This window comes from Coffea arabica, chromosome 4e, assembly GCF_036785885.1.
Source record: "Coffea arabica cultivar ET-39 chromosome 4e, Coffea Arabica ET-39 HiFi, whole genome shotgun sequence".
Taxonomy (NCBI): Eukaryota; Viridiplantae; Streptophyta; class Magnoliopsida; order Gentianales; family Rubiaceae; genus Coffea; species Coffea arabica.
This window is the reverse complement of record NC_092317.1, coordinates 39084214-39105340: the sequence shown is the minus strand read 5'-3', so window position 1 is coordinate 39105340 and position 21127 is coordinate 39084214. Positions and strand designations below refer to the sequence as shown.

Genomic DNA, 21127 nt, shown 5'->3' with positions numbered 1-21127 from the left:
TGCTCAGTTACTCTCTTTCGGAACTCTACTTCCTTTCAAATAATCTCTATTTTCTTTTGCAGATCAGTCACATTTGTCACCTTGCCGATTTACTTAAATCAATGATAGCTTGCCAGGCAACTCTAATTACGACTGGCTTCATGGAAGCTCTAGTCATATAACTTTTAAGTTCGTTCATTTCTAGTCCAACTACGAGGAATTAAACTTAGCTATTTTCAAATGAGATAGACGGGAAAGTAGAACACAAGTGGGACAATACTTCAAAATACTGTGTCACTTATTCCTATTCTGGAGTCTTAACACAAGGAGTACCATTGCCACTTATATACATAACGAATCCCTAAAGCGTACTTTGTATGTCGAAAGTTCCACATCCTATCTCAAGCTCTTGCATATAAGTATAGAACCCAATTCCTTTTTCAAATCCCTATGCATAATTCCAAAACTCACAATCTCGCCACGATAATAATCGAGTCAAGTCCATACCTAGACATTAGTAGATAGGTGTCAAGGAAGTATAGGAAAGAATATCACAAAAGGGGTAGAAATATCCATATAGTTGCAATCAAACCGCCTCATATTCGAATTAAACACTTATCAAGTCTTCACAGTTATAGGAGAAAGAAATAGGTCTTCAGTGCAAATTTTTCGACGTACGCTACAATCTAGCCACCGTCTATAGAAACCCTAACAGACTATTTCTAGATTATTCCATGATAACTTCCGAGATCCATTCCCTCAATCAGTCCATTAACTAGGTCAAGTGTTAGAATCATCCACACCTTAACCTTTGCCATCAAAACTCACCTCAAATGCAATCAAGATACAGACCCTTATTCTAGCGCTCTCCACTATTTGGTACCCAAGTACAAGAATCCACAATAAGACAATTCACAAATCGAGTCGGCCGGTCCCAAGAGTAAATCACCCATATTAGAGATTCTTACTCGACGTACATATCTATTTCTCCCGAGTATCCTGATAAAGGGTTTATGCTTATAACAGTCATGATTCATAGCTTACGCCCCAGAAGAGCACCTAATCCTTACCACTTACCCACATAATCGGACAATAACACCACTTGACCCCAAACTCACTCCGCGCAGGGACCACGCGAAGCAGCAAAAATATCTTCCATTCTTTCAAACCAGTTCTCGGCAGCTTTGGGATCTAGTCCTCTAAGAAATTTAGGGGAAGCGAACTTTGGAACCGTTTCAGGGCCCTATCTTTACTTACTTCAAGGTTCCTTGACTAGTTACCTGGTACTTGACCTCGATGGTCAACCAAACAGGCCAGTAAACAGTAGATCAGTCATATGATTGATAGCTGTAGCTACCTGGTCTCCTTCTCCACATTCGGGTCCTTGGCTCTAATTGACTACAGACCTTTATTCCTCCTCTTAGTCCTGGACCTACCTAGATCCACACCCATGGCCCCAACCATATTGTCGTCTAGTCTCCATTATTACTCACTAGTCTAGGGCCCAAGTATTATAACTAACAGGGTAAGCAAATAGAGGTATACAATATATGCTTATTCATATTTAAAGGTCATATAAGAAATGGAATCGAAGTCACGATAAACGAGTGAAATTGAAAAGCAGTTAAAGGCCAATGCCGAAATAAAGTCAAAGTCAAAAGTCAAAGATCCAAATCAATAGTCAAAACACTATACATAAAGGCTCTTAACAGTCATTTATAAAATAACCGGACCAAAAGTAGCAAGTACGAGCCTCAAGAGTACAGATATAGTCATACAGTTATATCAAACAAAAACCTAGCACAAGTGGTCAAAAGAAAGCTGTACAACCACCGAGTCACAACCTCCCCTATCCTTTCTATGTACAATAGTCAAAATCATCCAAAGTAATAGCCTAGAAGTAGAGGCTTAATCCGTCGTAGGGCTAGTTGACCCCCCAGACTGGGCGGGTTCAGCTACTGTGTCATCTCCAATGTGAGAAGCCTCGTCACTCACTTCTCCCAGCAGATCATCACAAATATTCAAAATGGACTCTGCTCTGTTCCTCACTTTCCTGGCCCTCTTAACCATGCGCTCTTGAGTTTCGCCAAGCTGCGCACTCGGGTCATCAACCCTTTCTCGGCCCTTGACCACATCATACTCAAGTTCCTTAGTCCGCTCAGCTTGCATTTCAATAGTTTTCTTCAGGTAATTCATTTCAAATCCAAGCCTAGTATTGTCCCTCGTTAGGACCTTCTGCTCCTTCACTACGGCCAGAACTAGTTCATTAGGATAAGTGTAAATATGCCGGTACTCGTAATGCCTATAGCGGTCAGATGGGCTCCAATATGCTCTAGCTCCTCCGGGCCTGGTCTGGTATCTAATCATTGGTAAGTCCTCACAAGGCGTCTCGCCAACCGGTCTATCACTAGGGCCACAAGATCCGTCCATCCTACACAAAGTGTAGATAAAACGTAAGTACTCTTAAGGGAAAAATAATCACATATAATCCTCAAGTCGAAAATACCTAACTCTTCCAGGCCAATTCAACCCTAGGCTCTAATTCTTATCCCTTTTAGTGGTCACTTAGCTTTTAAACCAATCCACCAGTCCAACATCCCAAACGCTTAAGTCTAGGATATACTACAAGGATCTGAAGCTTAAGCTCTGATACCAACGGTGACAGCCCCACCTCTCCCTAGAGCGAACCCTAGGGTATCAGCGGACTGCCTGCCCAACTCTCGCCGGGGCTCAGTCGATCAAAGTACTAATAACTCAAATTAAGCGGATGAGATATGATACGTTCCTCGATCAACACGTTTCGAGACACGTAGCACGTTTGCCCAAGGATCTAGCGAGGATGTCCAACGCTTGGAATTGCGGGATCTAGAACCAAACGGACGACACGATATGATTCAAGACGGTAGACGACACTCCGATGAAGGTGAATACTCCAGGGGAATAGGTCGGTAGAACAATCTAGGACAGGACGCAAGACTGCTCAAAACCCTTGCCAAAGCAAGTAAAGGGGTCGAATCTCTCTCTCAAGAAGAATCGAAAATATGCAAAACTTTATTGATAAAACGTCTCCCTAAAACCTTACAAAGCAAGCCTATTTATAGGCTAAAGTGACTGAAACCCTAAAGGGACTAGGAAAGGGAAAAGTCGGCCCATGGTCTTGGGACAAGATGGGCCGGCCCATGCTCTTACTTAAACACTAATCAATTGCTAAAAACTACTAAGGCCTAAGGCCCTATTCGGCCAACTCATTTGGAGGCCTACTTGACTCTTCATGGGCCTGGGTCATGGTGTAGATAACCCGATTAAAATCCTTCAAGCCTTCGAGGTCTCTATGAGAGTCTTGAGTTAAAGCCGCTATCCATCTCGCCATCCGTGCATACATCAAGATATCTTTGTGATACCCCAACTTTTAGGATCATCTTTTGTTTAGTCTTAAAGAGGATATTACGGTTTCTTTAGTTTATTTTATTTTAAAACATTATTTTGTTTCAAGGAAGATATTAAAGTTATTTCTTTGGGGTTGATATAAAAGCCTAGAAACCCTAAAAGTCTAATCGAAACACTAGTTTTACTTGTGATTGATCATTTTCTCAAATTTCTCATATTTCAACAGAAACCCTAAATTCAATTTATGGAATTGTACAGCCCTCACATTTTTTTTTAAAAATGCCTTTTATTTGGAAATTACTATTTATTAAAGCCCTACTACCCAATCATTCCACAATAAGTGTAAATAAACCTAGAAAGTAGGGTTTCACTCTTCGGTTTCAAGATTGGAGCAAATTAGGGTTTTTGCGATTTTTCGCCGGATGAATTTTCGGTACGGAGCAAAGATCAAATTTGGTGATTAAAAATGACTTTTAAGTGAGAAATAATATGTGATTAGAAGCAATGATATAAGGTTAGTGAATAGGAAGTAAAAACCCTAGTACGTGTGTTTTTGAGAAAAACGGCGCGAACCAGCGGGTCCCGCGCACTACCGATTGAACGCACCACTTGACCACCATTTTCTTACCATACAAGCTTATTGATATTTGAGCAAAATATCTTCTCAATTTCCAGCTATCTTGACCGAAATTAGAGGCTAGAAATAGCAAGGAAAGAAAGAGAAAAAAATGAAAGGTGGTGGTGGCGACACTTGTCGCCACCCTAGAGTTTCTTGGCCAAGAGAGTTACCATCCTTCTTAACCAATTTTTGCACCTTTCCTCTTCATTATTTCAGCTCCTTGGCCGACCAAAGAGAGAGAGAAAGTGAGAGCAAGAAAACAATTTCCTTCTTCTTGATCTTAGCTATCCAAGTGGGAAAATCAACTTCCAAACCGATTAAAGTACTAGTTGTGGTCTTAAGAAGCTAGAGCAAACAAAAATTTCCAAAGGAGGTGGAGTATCACTCTTCCAAGCTTTGTTTTGAGGTATAAAATCTGATCATGGTTTTTGTCCATTGAAATTTTGGTTTAAGATGATAGTTAGCTCCTGTTTTGGCTTGATTACAAGATATGCAAGTTGTTGTGATGATTTTTGGATGATATATGCAAGTTAGGGTTTAATAAATTTCTGCCTAAACTTGTTGTATAGCTAGTATATGTTGTATATAAGGTTATATAAGGGGCTTTGGTAGTGTTGGAAGTAAGAAATCAAGGAAGGTTGGATTGAAAACTGAAAATTCCAGATTTCTGGAAAATTTCCCCCCTTTCTGCCCGGTTTTGTTACTGCATGTTAGAGGCAGAATTGGCCTTAGGGTAAAACATGAAAGTTGTATATAATGGTATTTTATAGGTTCCTACAAAATTTCAGCTCAATCGGATCAACGTATCCCGTGAAAAGGCCAAAATACCCTCACTGTTTTAAGGTTTTTCCCAGTAGTTCGTTTGGTCAGTTTATCCAGTTTATCACGTTTATTCACTAGGATCCATACTGATTTAGCTTTTTACCAAAACATAAAAGTTTTAGTATTCTGACTTAGATTTTAAACGCCTCCAAGAACACCTTAATCGGACCTTGGTAACCTGAGATATGACCATTCCAGTGCAGAGCGGTTAAATAGCCGACTAGTTAGATTTTGGTTCTGTTTGACTAGGTTACATTGGAAACTGGACTAAGTGATCTTCATGAACATTGTAGCCCTGTGTCTTAGCTTCGAAACGGTATAAGTTGCGCCTCAATCCAATAAGCGTAACCTCGGATGTGTTATTTCTGCCCGGTTTTGTTACTGCATGTTAGAGGCAGAATTGGCCTTAGGGTAAAACATGAAAGTTGTATAGAATAGTATTTTATAGGTTCCTACAAAATTTCAGCTCAATCGGAGCAACGTATCCCATGAAAAGGCCAAAATACCCTCACTGTTTTAAGGTTTTTCCCAGTAGTTCGTTTGGTCAGTTTATCCAGTTTATCACGTTTATTCACTAGGATCCATACTGATTTAGCTTTTTACCAAAACATAAAAGTTTTAGTATTCTGACTTAGATTTTAAACGCCTCCAAGAACACCTTAATCGGACCTTGGTAACCTGAGATATGACCATTCCAGTGCAGAGCGGTTAAATAGCCGACTAGTTAGATTTTGGTTCTGTTTGACTAGGTTACATTGGAAACTGGACTAAGTGATCTTCATGAACATTGTAGCCCTGTGTCTTAGCTTCGAAACGGTATAAGTTGTGCCTCAATCCAATAAGCGTAACCTCGGATGTGTTATTTCTGCCCGGTTTTGTTACTGCATGTTAGAGGCAGAATTGGCCTTAGGGTAAAACATGAAAGTTGTATAGAATAGTATTTTATAGGTTCCTACAAAATTTCAGCTCAATCGGAGCAACGTATCCCATGAAAAGGCCAAAATACCCTCACTGTTTTAAGGTTTTTCCCAGAAGTTCGTTTGGTCAGTTTATCCAGTTTATCACGTTTATTCACTAGGATCCATACTGATTTAGCTTTTTACCAAAACATAAAAGTTTTAGTATTCTGACTTAGATTTTAAACGCCTCCAAGAACACCTTAATCGGACCTTGGTAACCTGAGATATGACCATTCCAGTGCAGAGCGGTTAAATAGCCGACCAGTTAGATTTTGGTTCTGTTTGACTAGGTTACATTGGAAACTGGACTAAGTGATCTTCATGAACATTGTAGCCCTGTGTCTTAGCTTCGAAACGGTATAAGTTGCGCCTCAATCCAATAAGCGTAACCTCGGATGTGTTATTTCCGCAACCACACGTCAAATCTGTCTTTTGCTAGATTGTATTTCCGCACTTGTTATTACTTTGATTCTTATTCTTATGATGTTATGAGCCTAGGGAACGGCTATTGACTTGTATTTGTGATATATATGACTTTGGGATTGGCTGAGGAAAAATAATGAAGCCTAAATGGCTGGAAAATTAGGTAAACACAAAGGGCATGCTGCCCAAATTTACGCTCGAGGACTATAAAAATACACTTGCGACTTGGGTCGAGTTGATATGAATAGTACTTGAACCATCTAGGGTACTTGAGTCTTCTTGTTTCGAGGTATATAAGTAAGGACTTGGCCGAACTTGTACCCTTGAGAAATGCAATCATGATTGCTCGAAGTATGTTTCCTTGTACTTTCAACTCGCATGACAATTTCAAGTATAAATATTACAAAGTTTTACTGTTTAAAAAGGCGAGCAAGTGTTTCACGACTACTCTCCAAGTGAATTCCAATTTCTTGATTTTTATTGAATGAAACGTCTAAGTTTCGATTCTTAGTCATGTTTCAAAGTTCTCAAACTGAGTTTTATCGCAGATTTGGACTCTGAACCCGGAGTATAACCTGAAAGTGACCAGTAAAGGCACTATATCTTGTGGTGAGTGCTTTCAAATACCGAATTGCACTAGATACTTGAACTTGATACGTGACCAATATGAGTACATGTTATATACGTGAATTGATAGGGCAAGAGTGTACTTTATCGCACTTGCCCTTACGTGATATACTTGTTTATTGATTGCAATTGACTTGATATACTTGTTTATGATGTGCGCACTTCCTGGAATTCCAGAAACCCTGTGGCGAGTTACTCTAGTCGAGCCGGCAAGGGCTTGGTCGATTGGGTAACGAACCCTGGGTCTCTCGTTTTGTCGAGTGGAGTGATATCTCCTCGACTAATCGGTATACTCGAGTATTACCACCCGTGTTTCTTGAGGATTTTGGGCCCAGTAGGGGGTGTGAATGGTGGACGGAGAGTAGTGTAAGTGGTGCTCTACTGGATTGGCTCCTTTACTTGAAAGTTGACGGAGTGTCAACTATTACGTGATCAAGCTCCTGATGATGAAATGGGAAGTTGGCTCCTGAGAGCCATCCGTATCCTTATGCTTTGGAATGAATATTGTTTATTGAATTATTGTTTCTTTTGAAAACTTTTACACTCGCTCAATTTGAGATTGCTACTTGAAGTGTTATTGCTCACTTTTATGAACTCTTCATGCTTGTTACTTTGCTATATCGAAAACTTGTACTTATAGATAATGGTCAATTTGTTATTTGGAACCTCACTGGGCTTTTAGCTCATACCACGTTATTTGTTTTCCTTACAGGGGGTACGAGCGAGGCGTGAGAGGTGTAAAGACTAGCGTAGTCTAGTTGTTTTTGACTTTTGACTTGTACTCGCGCTATTCCTCGAATAGAATGTTTTATATATTGAGGCTTTGTACCTTGATTTTCATCAATGTAAATTCTAAGTTTGAATTGCGATGTTATTTATGGTCCATGAATGAATGCACGTGATACGAGTGAGTGAGTCCTGGCGAGAGTTGGGCAGGCGGTCCGCCAAACCCTTTGGTACGCCTCAGGGGGAGGTGGGGTCATCACAATCTTCCATTCACGAGAGTGTTACCCCAATTAAACATAAACACTACACCAACAATCTAAAAGTTTAGCATACATATAATGAAATGTCAACTTATCACTCCACACATAACTTACATAACATAAGTCGAACTTATAGATTCAAGCTTACGGAAGTCAAAAGTAAGGTCACCTTAACCAAAAGGTTATAATCTCAAAATACAAGTTCAAAACCAAATAAAGCTAAGAAAGTTCTTGATCAATCCATCCCCGATCTGTTAAGGAAAACAAAGATAACGGGAATGGGGTGAGCTAAAGCCCAGTGAGGTTCCAAGTAAAACAAGTAAACACATAGTCACATAAGGTCACAAAATAATCAAATAAACACCGTACAGTAGAATAATAGCTTAATCACAGTTCAATTCAAGGATACGGGTGGCTTTCAAAAGCCAAAGATCCATTTGAGCTTGATCATAATTGCCTCCTGTTGACACTCCGTCGACACTTGTATGCACAGTATATAGGGTCCGTAGAACACCACTTTCATCAATTTCCGTCCACCAATCAACCCCTTACCGGGCCCGCACGCCACAAACAGTAGTTTGGTAATACTCGAGTATACCAGGAATTCAAGATTCCAAAGAAACAGGATCAAGTCGAGAATTTTTCCACTGGTGGTGCTGGGCAACACAACAAGCAAGCACAACAGCTATACTTCACCAGGGACCTCCAAACATCAGTCCCCAAGGTTTATCGGCCTTCTCGACCAAACCTTTGCCGGCTCGATACAACCGACTCACCTAAGAGGTTGGGTACCCAAACAGTAGCAGTAGTTGATGGGATATCACCCAAACAACTTAAACACAGTCATATATAGAGAAATCACATCTCATAATAATAGTATACAGAGCCTCATTGGAAAACAAGTGAGATCGAGTGCGATAAAGTACACGCTCGCCTCCATTTTATCTAAACAGCATTTGGCTCCAATAGTCATAAATCAAATATTTCAAATATTCAGATAACAGATAGCAAGTAGTGGAACACTCACCTGTCAAGCAAAAGTAGTAATCAAAGTCAAACGTCTCAGTTACGGTCACCTTCGTTTCCCCAAACCTCGGGCAACGAGTGAAATTGTTAACAATTAGATTCGTTCCTCACTAAATTATAGGTTCATCAAGAAACCAAGTGAGTAGTCTTGGCTACTTAATCCAGCATGCAATGAGGTCCATACCTTGGTAAAAGTTCATGAGAAAATAAGTTTAATAAGTGCATGAAAGTTCGGCAAAAGAAAAGTTTCATTCAAGCTTAAGAGTTGCTTCTCAGGTTGAACAGTCTTGCCCTGGCAGTCTTAGGAGAACGGTCATAACTCACTGTATAAAAGTCGGAATTAGGTGCCATCAGTGCCATTAGAAACTACATTCACCAGTATATATTTGTGTAGAAGAAAACATTTCCAAAATCCAAATGTAAGTGGTTCAAAATTAAGCAACTAAAAGAATTTTCTGGACAGTCTCGGATGAACAGTAACAACCGGGCAGCCAACTTTCAAGACTCGCCACGAATCGCTCGGGACGCACCAGAAAATGAGCTTGGTACCATTTTAAATCTCTAAGAGTCTAATTTCAAATGCCACAAATGGCACTCAATTCTGATCATTGAGTAAAACATTATGACCTTCACAAGATCACTGGTCAGAAAATTCCTGGACCTAGTCCAGTTTTGCCTCTTTGCTCATAACTCAAGATTTATCCAACCAAAATGGCTAATTTTTTTGTAGATAACCTCCACATACATAACCAAACATATATCCCTCACACTTGTAGCCAAATTAAGCATGAAATTATCAAAGCAAAACAGGGAAGCAAGCCCTTGAAATTTTCGGACAGCACCTCCCCAACTTTTCTAACTTTCAACCTTTCATGATTTGTACTCCAATCACATAACAAGTATTAGATCTACTAAAAAGGGGTTCAAAACATGTTAATACCTCATACACACACATGAACAAGGGCTAGGCATTTCATCAAACACTTGGTGTGCATACTAAGAAGCTTAACTACTACTTGTTTAATTCAAGAGATCAACCTCAAATCTCAACCAAACAACTTGTATTTTGCCATTAACACTTCAAGTGCATGATCTATCATCATAAAACCAAGATTTAAAGAACATATACCTCTCTTGTAGTGAGCTTGAACCACCAAATCAATCCACCAAAGTGAAGCTTCAAGCTTGAATCAAGCACTTAGGGTTGGAGGAAAGTTTCACCCTAACTCAAAATCTTTCTCTTTGATTTTTCTCTCAAGTTTTACTAGGGTTAAGAGCAAGGTAAAAATGGAGTTTCTCCCTTCTTCTCCACGCTTCAAGAAAGTTGGCTATGAGGGAGAAAAAAAATTGGATAAAGCTAGCTTAAATAATCTTCTAACTTATGGTCAAACAAAATCCATGGCTAGGGTTTTGCCACTTGGCTCCATCTTGGTCCAATCCTTTATTAATCTTTGACTAATGGTATATTAACCTTTCCAATTGTACCAATACTTGTTTAACACACCTAATCTCTCACATAAAGTCTCTACCACTAATAAAAGAACACTTGGACAAATGCAAGTGGTGCATTAATTAAAATCAACTCAAGAAAAATGTTTTACTTTCAAGTAAAATGAAATGAAATGTAATGCATGGAAATTATTATAATACATAGGAAATATATTGTAAGGGCATATATTAAATGGTCTAGATCTTATAATAAGGTATGTAAATAAGAAAATTGTGTTTTAAAGTGAGGGTCAATACAAGGGATTTGTTGTAACACATTGTAAAATATAATGCTAGGGCATATAAGAGGTGGTTTAAATCTTGGTGCAAGGCATGTAGTTTGGGAAATTGTATTTTAAAAATGAGGGTTCTCACAATATATGCTAGAAATGAGCTACAATTAGATGGTTTTATGGCCTAGATTAAGAGTTGTTTTATCTTGTTACTTGTGTGTTGATTTGGGGCTGATTTGAGAAGAAGATAAAGCCTTGAAATGGCTGGAAAATTAGGAAAATACAAAGGAAATGCTGTCCATTTTATTTTGTGAAGCTCAAGCAACTGAAATTGGAACTTGAGTGGCGATTCTTGGTTGAATTGAACCTAGATTGTTTAAGGTATTTGAGTTTTCCTTAATAGGGATGTATAAGTTGAAATTTTTGTCAAAACTTATATATTTTATAAAGAGAAAGTAGCGACCGCTTTAAACAAGATTTTCTCGTTTCTTATACCAAGTTGCAAACTTAAAAGTTTTAAACGCTTCTTTATCAAAACTAAAAGGGCGAGCATGAATTTTCTAGGGTTTGATAAGTAAAATGAGTACTACTTAAATGAGTTATATTTACTTGATTTTCTTTAAGCGAAACTCTTATATTTTGAAACCCTAATTGATTTCAAGTTGCTATACGATATTTTATTGCAGATTTTGACTCTAACCAGGGAGGTTAACCTGAACTTGGTTTTGGAAAGCAGTAAATCATTGGTGAGTGTTCCAACTGCATGTTCCCTGCTCATTGTTGCTAGAAATTTACTAAACACCTGATTTGACATTCATAGGCGAGTGTGTACTTTATCACACTTGACCTAACTCAACTAAACACTTGATATCTCATTCATGCATGTACAAGTAACTTGATTTGCATGTTACCTGTATATTGACTTGAAATACTTGAAATGCGTGGAAATGTGACATGTTAGGCATTATTTGTGACTTGGTCAGGGTTAGGCGAGTGTGCCCTTATTCGCACTCGTCCTTTCCTTCTTGAATGATCTTGTACTTACTTGAACTTGATTGACTTGTGCTTGTGTTTGTACTTGTGCTTGACTTGTAAGTGTTGAGCGGCAGCATGTAGCACACTCAATCTGAGTGGGAGGTGCCTCTCATTCCGTCTCCATACTTTTATCTTGATTAATTCGATTGGAGATGTTATCTCATCGACTATACTGATTGCTTGGGAACCCAAACCCCACTGGCTAGTTAATTGAGTCGATTCGGCAAGGGCCTGATCGATTAGATAACAAACCATGAGTCTCCTGTTCTGTCGAGTGGAGTGTTATCTTCTCGACTAATTGGTATGCTCGAATATTACTACCAGTGTTTATCTTGGAGTTCAAACCCGGTAGGGGGTTTGAATGGTGCACAGAGATTGGAGTTAAGTGGTGCTCTACTGGACTTGTTATAATTCCATGGTTGACAGAGTGTCAATAGATTTTGAACAAGTGGCCACGGAACCTGCTCCCGAGAGCAGACTGTATCCTTTTACCTGGAAATGTTGGATATCTAATAATTTGCTATTTGAAGTGTTATTGTTCATTTTTATGAATTCTTATTCTTACTACTTTGATATTTCAAGTTTTATACTATGGTCAACTCGCTACTTGGGTTTGCATGATGTTTTGGAACCTCATTGAAGTTTGGCTCATCCTATTAGTTTTGTTTTCCTTACAGGTGATACGAGCATAGGCGTGAGGCTGGTACAGGCTGGTGTTATCTAGTTTTGACTTTTGTGATTGTACTTGTGCTAGTGCTCGATTAGGGTTGAAAATTATCTAGAACTTGAATCTTTTGTTATATGGGGAAATGTATGAATGTTTGAGATAGAACTGGGTATAAATGTACATCGTAAGTTTGCGAACTGCTGTTTCATTTACTTTTGAAGTTGTAAGCCGTTTTATTGAAATGAGTGATCTAGTCGTGACGAGAGTTGGGCAGGTGGTCCGCGAAACCTTGGGGTACACCCTAGGGGGAAGTGGGCTCGTCAAACTCTAAACCTTTTCCAAGTTTCATACAATGATTCTCCATCAAATTGACTAAAACTGGTCATATCCATTCTAAATTTAGCCATTTTACTCGTTGGGAAATATTTATTCAAAAATGCCCTTGACAGATCATCCCAATTAGTGAAAGTGTTAGGTGCATTAGAGTGTAGCCAAATTTTAACCTTATCCCTCAATGAAAATGGAAACAACCTTAGCCTTGTTGCATCTTCACTAACTCCATTCATTTTGATTGTATCACATATCTCAAAAAATGTGGCTAAGTGTGCATTTGGATCCTCTACGGCATTACCTCCAAATTGAGATTGTTGTACCATTTGGATTAATGATGGTTTAATCTCAAAATTATTAGCATTTACCGTCGGCTGTGCTATACTTGTTTGGGATCCTTGAGTTTTCAGTAGAGCAAAATCCCTTAGGACTCGCCTATTTACTTTATTTTTCGCCATTTCTTCTTCAAAAGGTAGCTCTATTACAATTCCTTCTATTGAATGAATCTCTTCTTCTTTTTCTTGTGGTGTACGCCTTCTTTGTCTACATAGTGTCCTTTCAATTTTCGAATCAAAAGATGCTACTACCCGTAACGCCCGGTGCATACACTACAAACAAAAATAAAACAAATTATGTAGCAATTAATTCACAAAAACCAATTAAAATCGTAACTTTAACTATAAACAAATTAACTAGTAATTACAAATAATGTCTAAATTAATAAATCTAATTAGGCCCTAATATTGCCGCTCCCCGGCAACGGCGCCAAAAATTGATGGAATTTTGATATAAGTACAAGTTTAATTCCGAATTTTACCCATTTTGACTGCAAGTATATAGGTTAAATTAGTAGTTTAGGGCAAATATTGGCTCGAACCCACGGAGAGCGATTTTTCAAGTACTAAGTCCTAACTTACTCTATTATTTTGACTAACAATCAATTTAAGCAAGAGAAACTATAATTACTACTACCTACAAACCTTAACTAGATAATTGCAAGATAACAAATGGAGAAAGTTTACTAAATACTTGAGTCTAGGGATGTAGATTCCACTTATGGTATAAACAACACAAATGAATAGATTTATCTCTTGTTACAACTCTTGTTTAACTAGGGATTCATTTCCAATATTACCAAATCTCATTCTCAAGATGAAATGGCCTAGAATAGTCTAGTTTTCCCTATTTTCATGGTGAATAACTAGTTCTACTTTTGTTTCCTTCATGAAATGCAAGTTTAATCCATTTAAGTGTACTTCTATTCTCATGAGTCTACTACTCAAACTCTACTCATGTTGTTCCATCATTATTACCAATTTTCATTGAATAATAACAATTAAGAGCTTGTTATTAGTGATCAAGCAACAACAAGTGATCAGCATGCACAAATATGCAAGTTAATACAAGATGGAACAAGTGTAAATTATATTCACTTCATATCAAATAGCCATAAGTTTCATCTACTCTCTAGATCTAAAAATTTAGCTACTCATGTAAGATATAACAAGAAAACACATAGTTTCATTGCATGAACACATCATGAATCACAAGTTAAAGATAGAAAAGGAAAGTTTAGCCAAAATAATGAAGAAGCTCCCGATAATCTTCAATTTCTTCAACAAAATGGTGTACAATAAAGTCTTCAATTATTCTCACAAAAGGTGATAGCTAAAGAGAATAAGACAAGACTTACTTCTCAGTTCCTATGCTAAAATCTGATATGAGCTACTTCTAATATGTGTACTCTCCCCTTCTAATGATTCTAACCTCTCATTGTTAAGAGAGTCAAAATGTGGTTTTGGACAAGATATAAAACTCCTTTCCTCTTCCTTTTTGCATCAGAAGCATGTGCAGCCGAAATTCTCTCTACAACTATAGCTGGACAGTAGTGTGAAAACAAGACAAGTGGCTGAGCAAGTTGCTGAAATCAGGCTACAATAATACGCGACTACAACCCACATTTTCTCAAGTCGCGTATTCACTTCTGTGAATATAGCCTCGTTTCAACTGCTATTTTCTCCATGATGGAGGCCGACCTAACTCTTGTGCAAAATATAAAAGTTGTAGCTCTTTGAGTTAGCTTTACAATGCTTTAAGAATCATCCAATTTGGAGCTCTGTATACTAAGATATGACCGAAATACCATCAACTGGTCAATCCCCTGTTTCAGCTCTCAACCATACAAATAAGCTTCTGTGTTTTGACTTTTTGACCAGGAAAACAACTGAATTGGACTTCGATGTCTTCATACCAAATGTAGATCTATCTTTTAGCTTCAAAATAGTATAAAAGACCTCTATCCAATCATTGTAACTCAAGATATAGCCGAAATACAAAGATGTGTCAAAACTGTCTTTACTTGCATTTCTTCATTTGAATGTTTTGCACTTCATTCTTCTTTTAACCCTTCAAATCATCACCAATCATCCAATTTTCTTCTCAATTCACATCCTTTGATGATTGAATCATTAAACCTACAAAAACATGAAGTTTTTACCATTAAAATCCATAGAAATGCAATGTTTGCCATTTAAACCACAAAGTGTATATTTTTATCAAAACCCTAATTAATTAGTTATAAAACTAGTTAAAACACACCAAAACTAAATAATAAAACACATTAAAAACACGTAAAATATATACTTGTCAATAAGGAAATTAACTGAGAAATTTTTATACATTCAATTTCCTCAAGATTAAAAGGAATACTTTGTTTAAATTTGAGAACAAATATCATTTTTGGCTTGCCATTGTGTGCATTGGAATCCATGTACAACACGATGTTGCTGTGATGAAAATGCCAGTTATACATATCACCACTCTAAAAAATATAGGGTGATTAGCAAATGTGAAGAAGTGGAAGAGATAACAAATGATTCTATGTTAAAGATAGTGAACTATCGTTCATTAACAAGTATCCTTCTGACACATGTTAGAAGTATCTCTTTCAAAACTATAATTTTTATAATTTTGAATTGTGATACCAATTTTGGTTGGATTCTTATATTGTCTTCTTCTTTTTGTAATATGTTGTTCCTCCAAAACAAAAGAGTTAATACTATACAAAAAAATGAACAATAATAAAATAGTTATAAATGTAATAACATAAGAATACTCAAGTGCAGAGAATTGAGGCACGGATATCTAGCTTTTTTTAAGGTGAATCAAGCCTCTGCAAAAGAATCAATTTCAGTGTAGTAGAATTTCCAAGTTGTCATCCCCAAGATGCAACAATCTAGCCACACATGCTATCACTCTCATTAGTCAGCACAACTAAGAGAGTAACTCTCATTAGTCAACACAAATAAGAGAGTATAACTCCATTAACACTGTTTTCTCTTGCCAAGATATAACACAAAAAAATAGGGAAAAAATGTTGTTTCTTTCTTCTAACTCTCAAAACTTTACCAGGATAGTTGCACTACTATTGGTAGTGCTTTCTATCCCAAGGTGCACACATGTATACAGGTAATTGTATGCTAGTCAAAGGCCATAAGTTACATTAGTAATAATTTGGTAGATAAATGTAGGATTTATTAGCTATTCAAATTATGTTTAAATTAGTAGTGTAGGTTACAAAACTTATTGTAATTGAAAACTTTTAATTTCTATTAAAAAGGTTAATTAATCAAATGTAGTAAATGGCACTAACTCCAAAAATAAGTTACCAAATTTTCTCTCTTGTAACATATGCATTTAAAAATTGAGTACTTTATTAAAATACTACAATAATCATCCACTTAGTTTAATAAAATAAGATTTTTTTTAAAGACTACTGTTATTATTATTAAAAAGATTGAGTGGTTTGGAGTACTACTCCGGTACACGGGATTTCAGGAAGCGTATGTAAGGGAAATGCCTAACATCTAGAGAGGAGATGCCTTTCACATCCTTGGGCAGCGTGGTAGCATCGTAAGTGGAAAATGTGTGAGTTGAGGCTGCGTGTTTCGCCAGAATGTCCGCTGCTGAGTTGACTTCCCCATAGCAATGCTCCAAGATGAAATCTACTGTTGTCATCGTCCGTTGTATTCGTCTGATGATGCCATCTATCCTTCAAGGAGTAGGGGAGATTTACCGCACCGAACGGAGTAATTGTTCTGAGTTCATGTGTACTACCACTTTGAGGAAACCCAGTGTTAGGCATAGCTGGAGACCTTCCAACAGGACCATAGCTTCTGACTCCATATTGGTATGGAAACCATAGAAAGAAGAGTAGGCCTGCTTCACGTGGCCGTTATGGTCTCGTATAATGCCCCCACCCCCGGACTGCCCAGGATTACCGAGAGAGGAGCCATCTACATTCAGTTTCATGTAGGGATAGCCTGGGGTGGACCAAACCAAAGCAGTGAGTTTCATTCCACGAGATTGTTGAAGAGTAGCGAGACGTCCAAAGGGGGCCAAGGATGTGTCACATGGTCCAGATGAAGGAAATGGGTGGGCTGTACCGATAAGGTGAAGCGAACAAATGACCTGATTAGAAATGCGAATCGGTGATGCCCCTACATTTTCGTAGATGGCTCGATTCCTAGCCTTCCATAACTCCCAACAAATAAGCAGAGGCAGGAGGTGGATTAGGGTGGCCTGGAGAGATTGACCAGATGAGCGTGACCACCAGCCTTCGAGTTTCTATGTGAGAGAATCAGCTGTGACTGTGTGGATTCCAAGCGGTTGTTCAAAGCGCGCCCAGACTTGGCTAGCTAGTTGACATGCAACAAAATAATGGTCCAAGTTGTCTTCATGAGCAAAGAAATAGCGCTTTGAGGGTAATTGAAAGTTAAACCGTTGTAATATGTCCGGAAACGGAAGCATGCGGTTGAGAATCCGCCACATGAAAATTGAGATTTTGGTTGGAATTTGCCTGTCCCAGATTATACTTCGTGAGATTAAAGAGTTAGCAGGCCGCCGAAGCTTCTCCAATACCGAGGAGACTGTGAAGAGACTGTCCGAGGCGGCCGTCCATACTAAGCAATCCTTGACATCCGAGGTGAAGAGTTGGGAGGCGACAATTTGCTTGCTTTCCTCCATTGTGAGAGACTCCCGGATTGCATCCAAATTCCACTCGTTCCCGTTAAGCAAATCTGAAATTGTTGCCTCTGGCAATGCAACCTGGTCCTTGTGTTTGGCTAGGGGACCTGTCCCTAACCAATTCTCAAACCAGAAAGAAGAGCTACCATCTCGAACCAACAGTTGCATGTTTTCCTCCATAAAATCTCGGGCTCGTAGTAATCGTTTCTAGAGTCGTGATTTGGAAGCGCGTACCGGCACCATAGTCACATGGTCCGCTAATGATGCATGTTTGGACAACATGTAGCAGGTCCAGAGCGAGTCGCCCGTCCTCAGTTTCCATCAAAGTTTGCACCCGAAAGCCACTAACATCTCAGTCGGGCGAGAGACGCCTAAGCCATCCTGCTCAGTTGGGAAACACAACCCACGCCAGTTTCACCAGTGTCCCTTTGCCTGGCCATCGACCTTACCCCAGAAAAAAAGTGATAGTAATCACTCAATTTGGTGAAGTACACTGTTTGGAGGCTCTAAGACGGCATAGCTATATAATGGCAGAGCTGCCAATACATGCTTTATAAGTACCAATCGGCCGCCAGTAGATAGTACTTTGTTTTTCCAGCCCGCCAGCTTGTTTCGAATCTTACAAAGGAGATGCTGGAAATGTTCGCCTTACTTCTTCCCGCGAACAGCCGACTGCCTAAATATTCTAAGGGTAACTTGCGATATCCAAAGCCCGTCAGTTTGGATATGGAGCGAACCGTGGTCATAGGGCACTTAGACGAGACGACGAAAAAACTCTTACTCGGATTGGCTTTGGCCGGAACCTTGCTGATAAGTTTCTAGGAAACGCTGTAATGTCGTCAAAGTTCATCTATCTCCCCTCGTGAAAATGACTATGTCATCGGCAAAATCTAGATGAGAAATCTGAATAGCACACCTCGATTGTGCGTAAGGTTGGATTTTTCGTGTCGTAGACAAAGCAATTAGCCCTCGGCTTAGGGCCTCTGACACCAGGACAAAGAGGAAGGGAGATAGCGGGTCTCCTTGCTTTAATCCTTGAGTAGCCTGGAAAAACCCATTCGGCCTCCCGTTAATGAGGACCGAAAACCAAGAAGATGTCAAATTGTTCATAACTAATGCCACGAAACGGGGGTGGAAACCAAATTTTAGGAGGAGACGAGATAGGAAACTCCAAGACACCCGATCAAAAGCCTTCATCATGTCAAGTTTTAGGATTAGGTTATGGCCTCGTGCCTTCCTGTCAATGTCGGCCACCAGTTCCTGTGCCACTAGGATATTATCAGAGATTTCTCTACCCTAAACAAAAGCTGATTGTTCAGGCGATATGATAGTGGGAAGAGTCGATTTCAGCCGGTTGCTAAGGATCTTCGTAAAAACCTTATTGATAAAAATGCACAGGCTTATCGGTCGGAAGTCCGAGAAAGATTGCGGCGAGTCCTTTTTGGAGATTAGGACTATTTGAGTACTGGCAATGCTCTTCGGGATGGGGACCCCGCACATGAACTCTCGAGCTGCTTGAAAAACATTTTCTCCAATTATATCCCAGCAGTGGGTAAAGAAAAGACCCGAGAAACCGTCCGCCCTGCCGCACTTCGACCGTCAAGTTGGAAGACAGCATCCTTGACCTCCTATAAGGAGAGTTCCCGCAAGAGCTTGTCATTTGTCGCCTCGGTCACCAAGAGGGGAATATTCTGCAATAAGCTTTGAGTAGCCTGCTCATCAACCGCAATCGGCGTAGACAAGAGGCCCCGAAGGTAGTTAACCGCTTCAATGCTAATTTCTTCTTCATCTTGAATGCAGATGCCGTGTGAATTTTTGATTTGGCGTATGGTAAGTTTGGCCCTATTATCGAGGAGCATAGAGTGGAAGTAGCGAGTGTTAGAGTCTCCCTCTCACAGCCATTTGACGTGTGCCTTTAGTTGCCAGAAAGTCTCCTCATCCGCCAGGCACTTGAGTAAATTGGCTTTAGCGAGACTCAATTGTTCTCTCATCTCGTCAGTGTCTTCCTCCTCTAGCTTGTTCTCCTTTTGCCGGACTTGTTCTTCTGCCACCGAGGTGTTGTCAAAAATTTTCCCGAACACTTGCCCATTCCACTTGCCTAAGGCTCGTTTCAAACGTTTTAGTTTTTGCGCGAAGAGAAACATGTCATAGCCTTCCAAGGGTTGCGTCGAATTGTGTTTTACCACATTCAAGAAAAGTGAGTGTCGAATCCACATGTGTTGGAACTTAAAAGACCTCCTCCCACTTGCACGAGCATTTGCAATATTCACCAATAGAGGGCTATGGTCAGATGTTACCCTATTGAGGTGGTAGAGTGTCGTATTGGGAAACTGCTGCTGCCATGCTGCATTCATTAGGACTCTATCCAGGCGCTTCCAGATATGTCGACCTTGGCAAATACCCATCCAAGTAAATCGACTTCTGGTGTCCGCCATAGTTTTTAACCCACAAGAAGAAATGCAATCCGCGAAGTCATTCATGGCTGCCAAGTTTTGTGACGTGTGGCCCAATTATTCTCTTGCCTCAACAATAACATTGAAATCGCCACCCATCATCCATGGTGTTGAGATTAGGTTCCCTAAGATTGAGGTCAAGCCTGCCCAAAGATCTTGTCTTCCCACAGGGGTGCATTTAGCATAGACAAACGAACAAAACACTACACTCTGCCTTGTCGAGTGTGTGACAGCCATATGCATGAATTGTTCTGAATTAACTAGGACGTTAATTGCCCAGTCAGCCTTCCAAAGCACCCAAATTTTATTATTAACATTCCATACAGCTAGGTGAAAACTGAACTTGGCTATAAAAGCCTGAAGCTGAGATGCTTCCACCATAGGTTCTAATATCACTAAAAAAGAAATTGAGTGTAATCTTAATAATTTTCTCAAGGGCCGAACAGAAGATCTACCTGCTATCCCTCTAATATTCCAAATGAGCATATTAATCATCAAAAAGGAGGGGGGAGAGAGCTTTCGGTGTTTTCTTTTAAAGAGTGCCAAGTGACAATGGTTTTTGGTAAATTGAGAAACCGTTTCTTCCTACCTCATTTTGCTATTGCTTCCAAACCTGGAGCAAGGAAGTGTCGGTTGAGCTTTTCCTACAGTTTAGTAAGTTTTGCCATCTCTAAATGTCTTGGTTTTTCCAGCTGGGGTTCTTCCGTATCAGAGAGGGAGTCTTGCCGACAGTTACAGCGCTTGGACAGCAAGGATTGATCGTCCAAGAGCTGTCCCACCAGATTGTTGCCATTCGGTAGGACTGGGTCATGGCCCCCATCGCAGTTCTGGTCAGTTCCCCTAGGGGAGGAGAGCCTCTGTGTCGTGGTTGGTGGGACCATCTTCTCCTTTAGAGGCATTCCTTCTTCCTTGGCCGATTCATGCTGCGCATGAACTAGTATTGGTGCATTGTTGGGGACGATCAGCAGCTGGTCACGGGGGAGTTCTTGGTCTGCTATTTTTTGTTACGGCGTCAAACCAGAGGTGCTTGGCCAGGTTTCAGTTTGGGAAGGAGCTGTCTTTGGAGCC

The 21127-nt window shown here is 39.5% G+C and overlaps 1 protein-coding gene across 1 annotated transcript; it reads right to left on the bottom strand.

Moving 5' to 3' along the window:
• Positions 1-19498: 19498 nt before the first annotated feature.
• On the bottom strand, positions 19499-20041 carry LOC140005610 (uncharacterized). The gene has a single exon (XM_072046620.1). The coding sequence runs from the start codon at positions 20039-20041 to the stop codon at positions 19499-19501; it is 543 nt and encodes a 180-aa protein (XP_071902721.1).
• Between the last annotated feature and the right edge of the window lie 1086 nt (positions 20042-21127).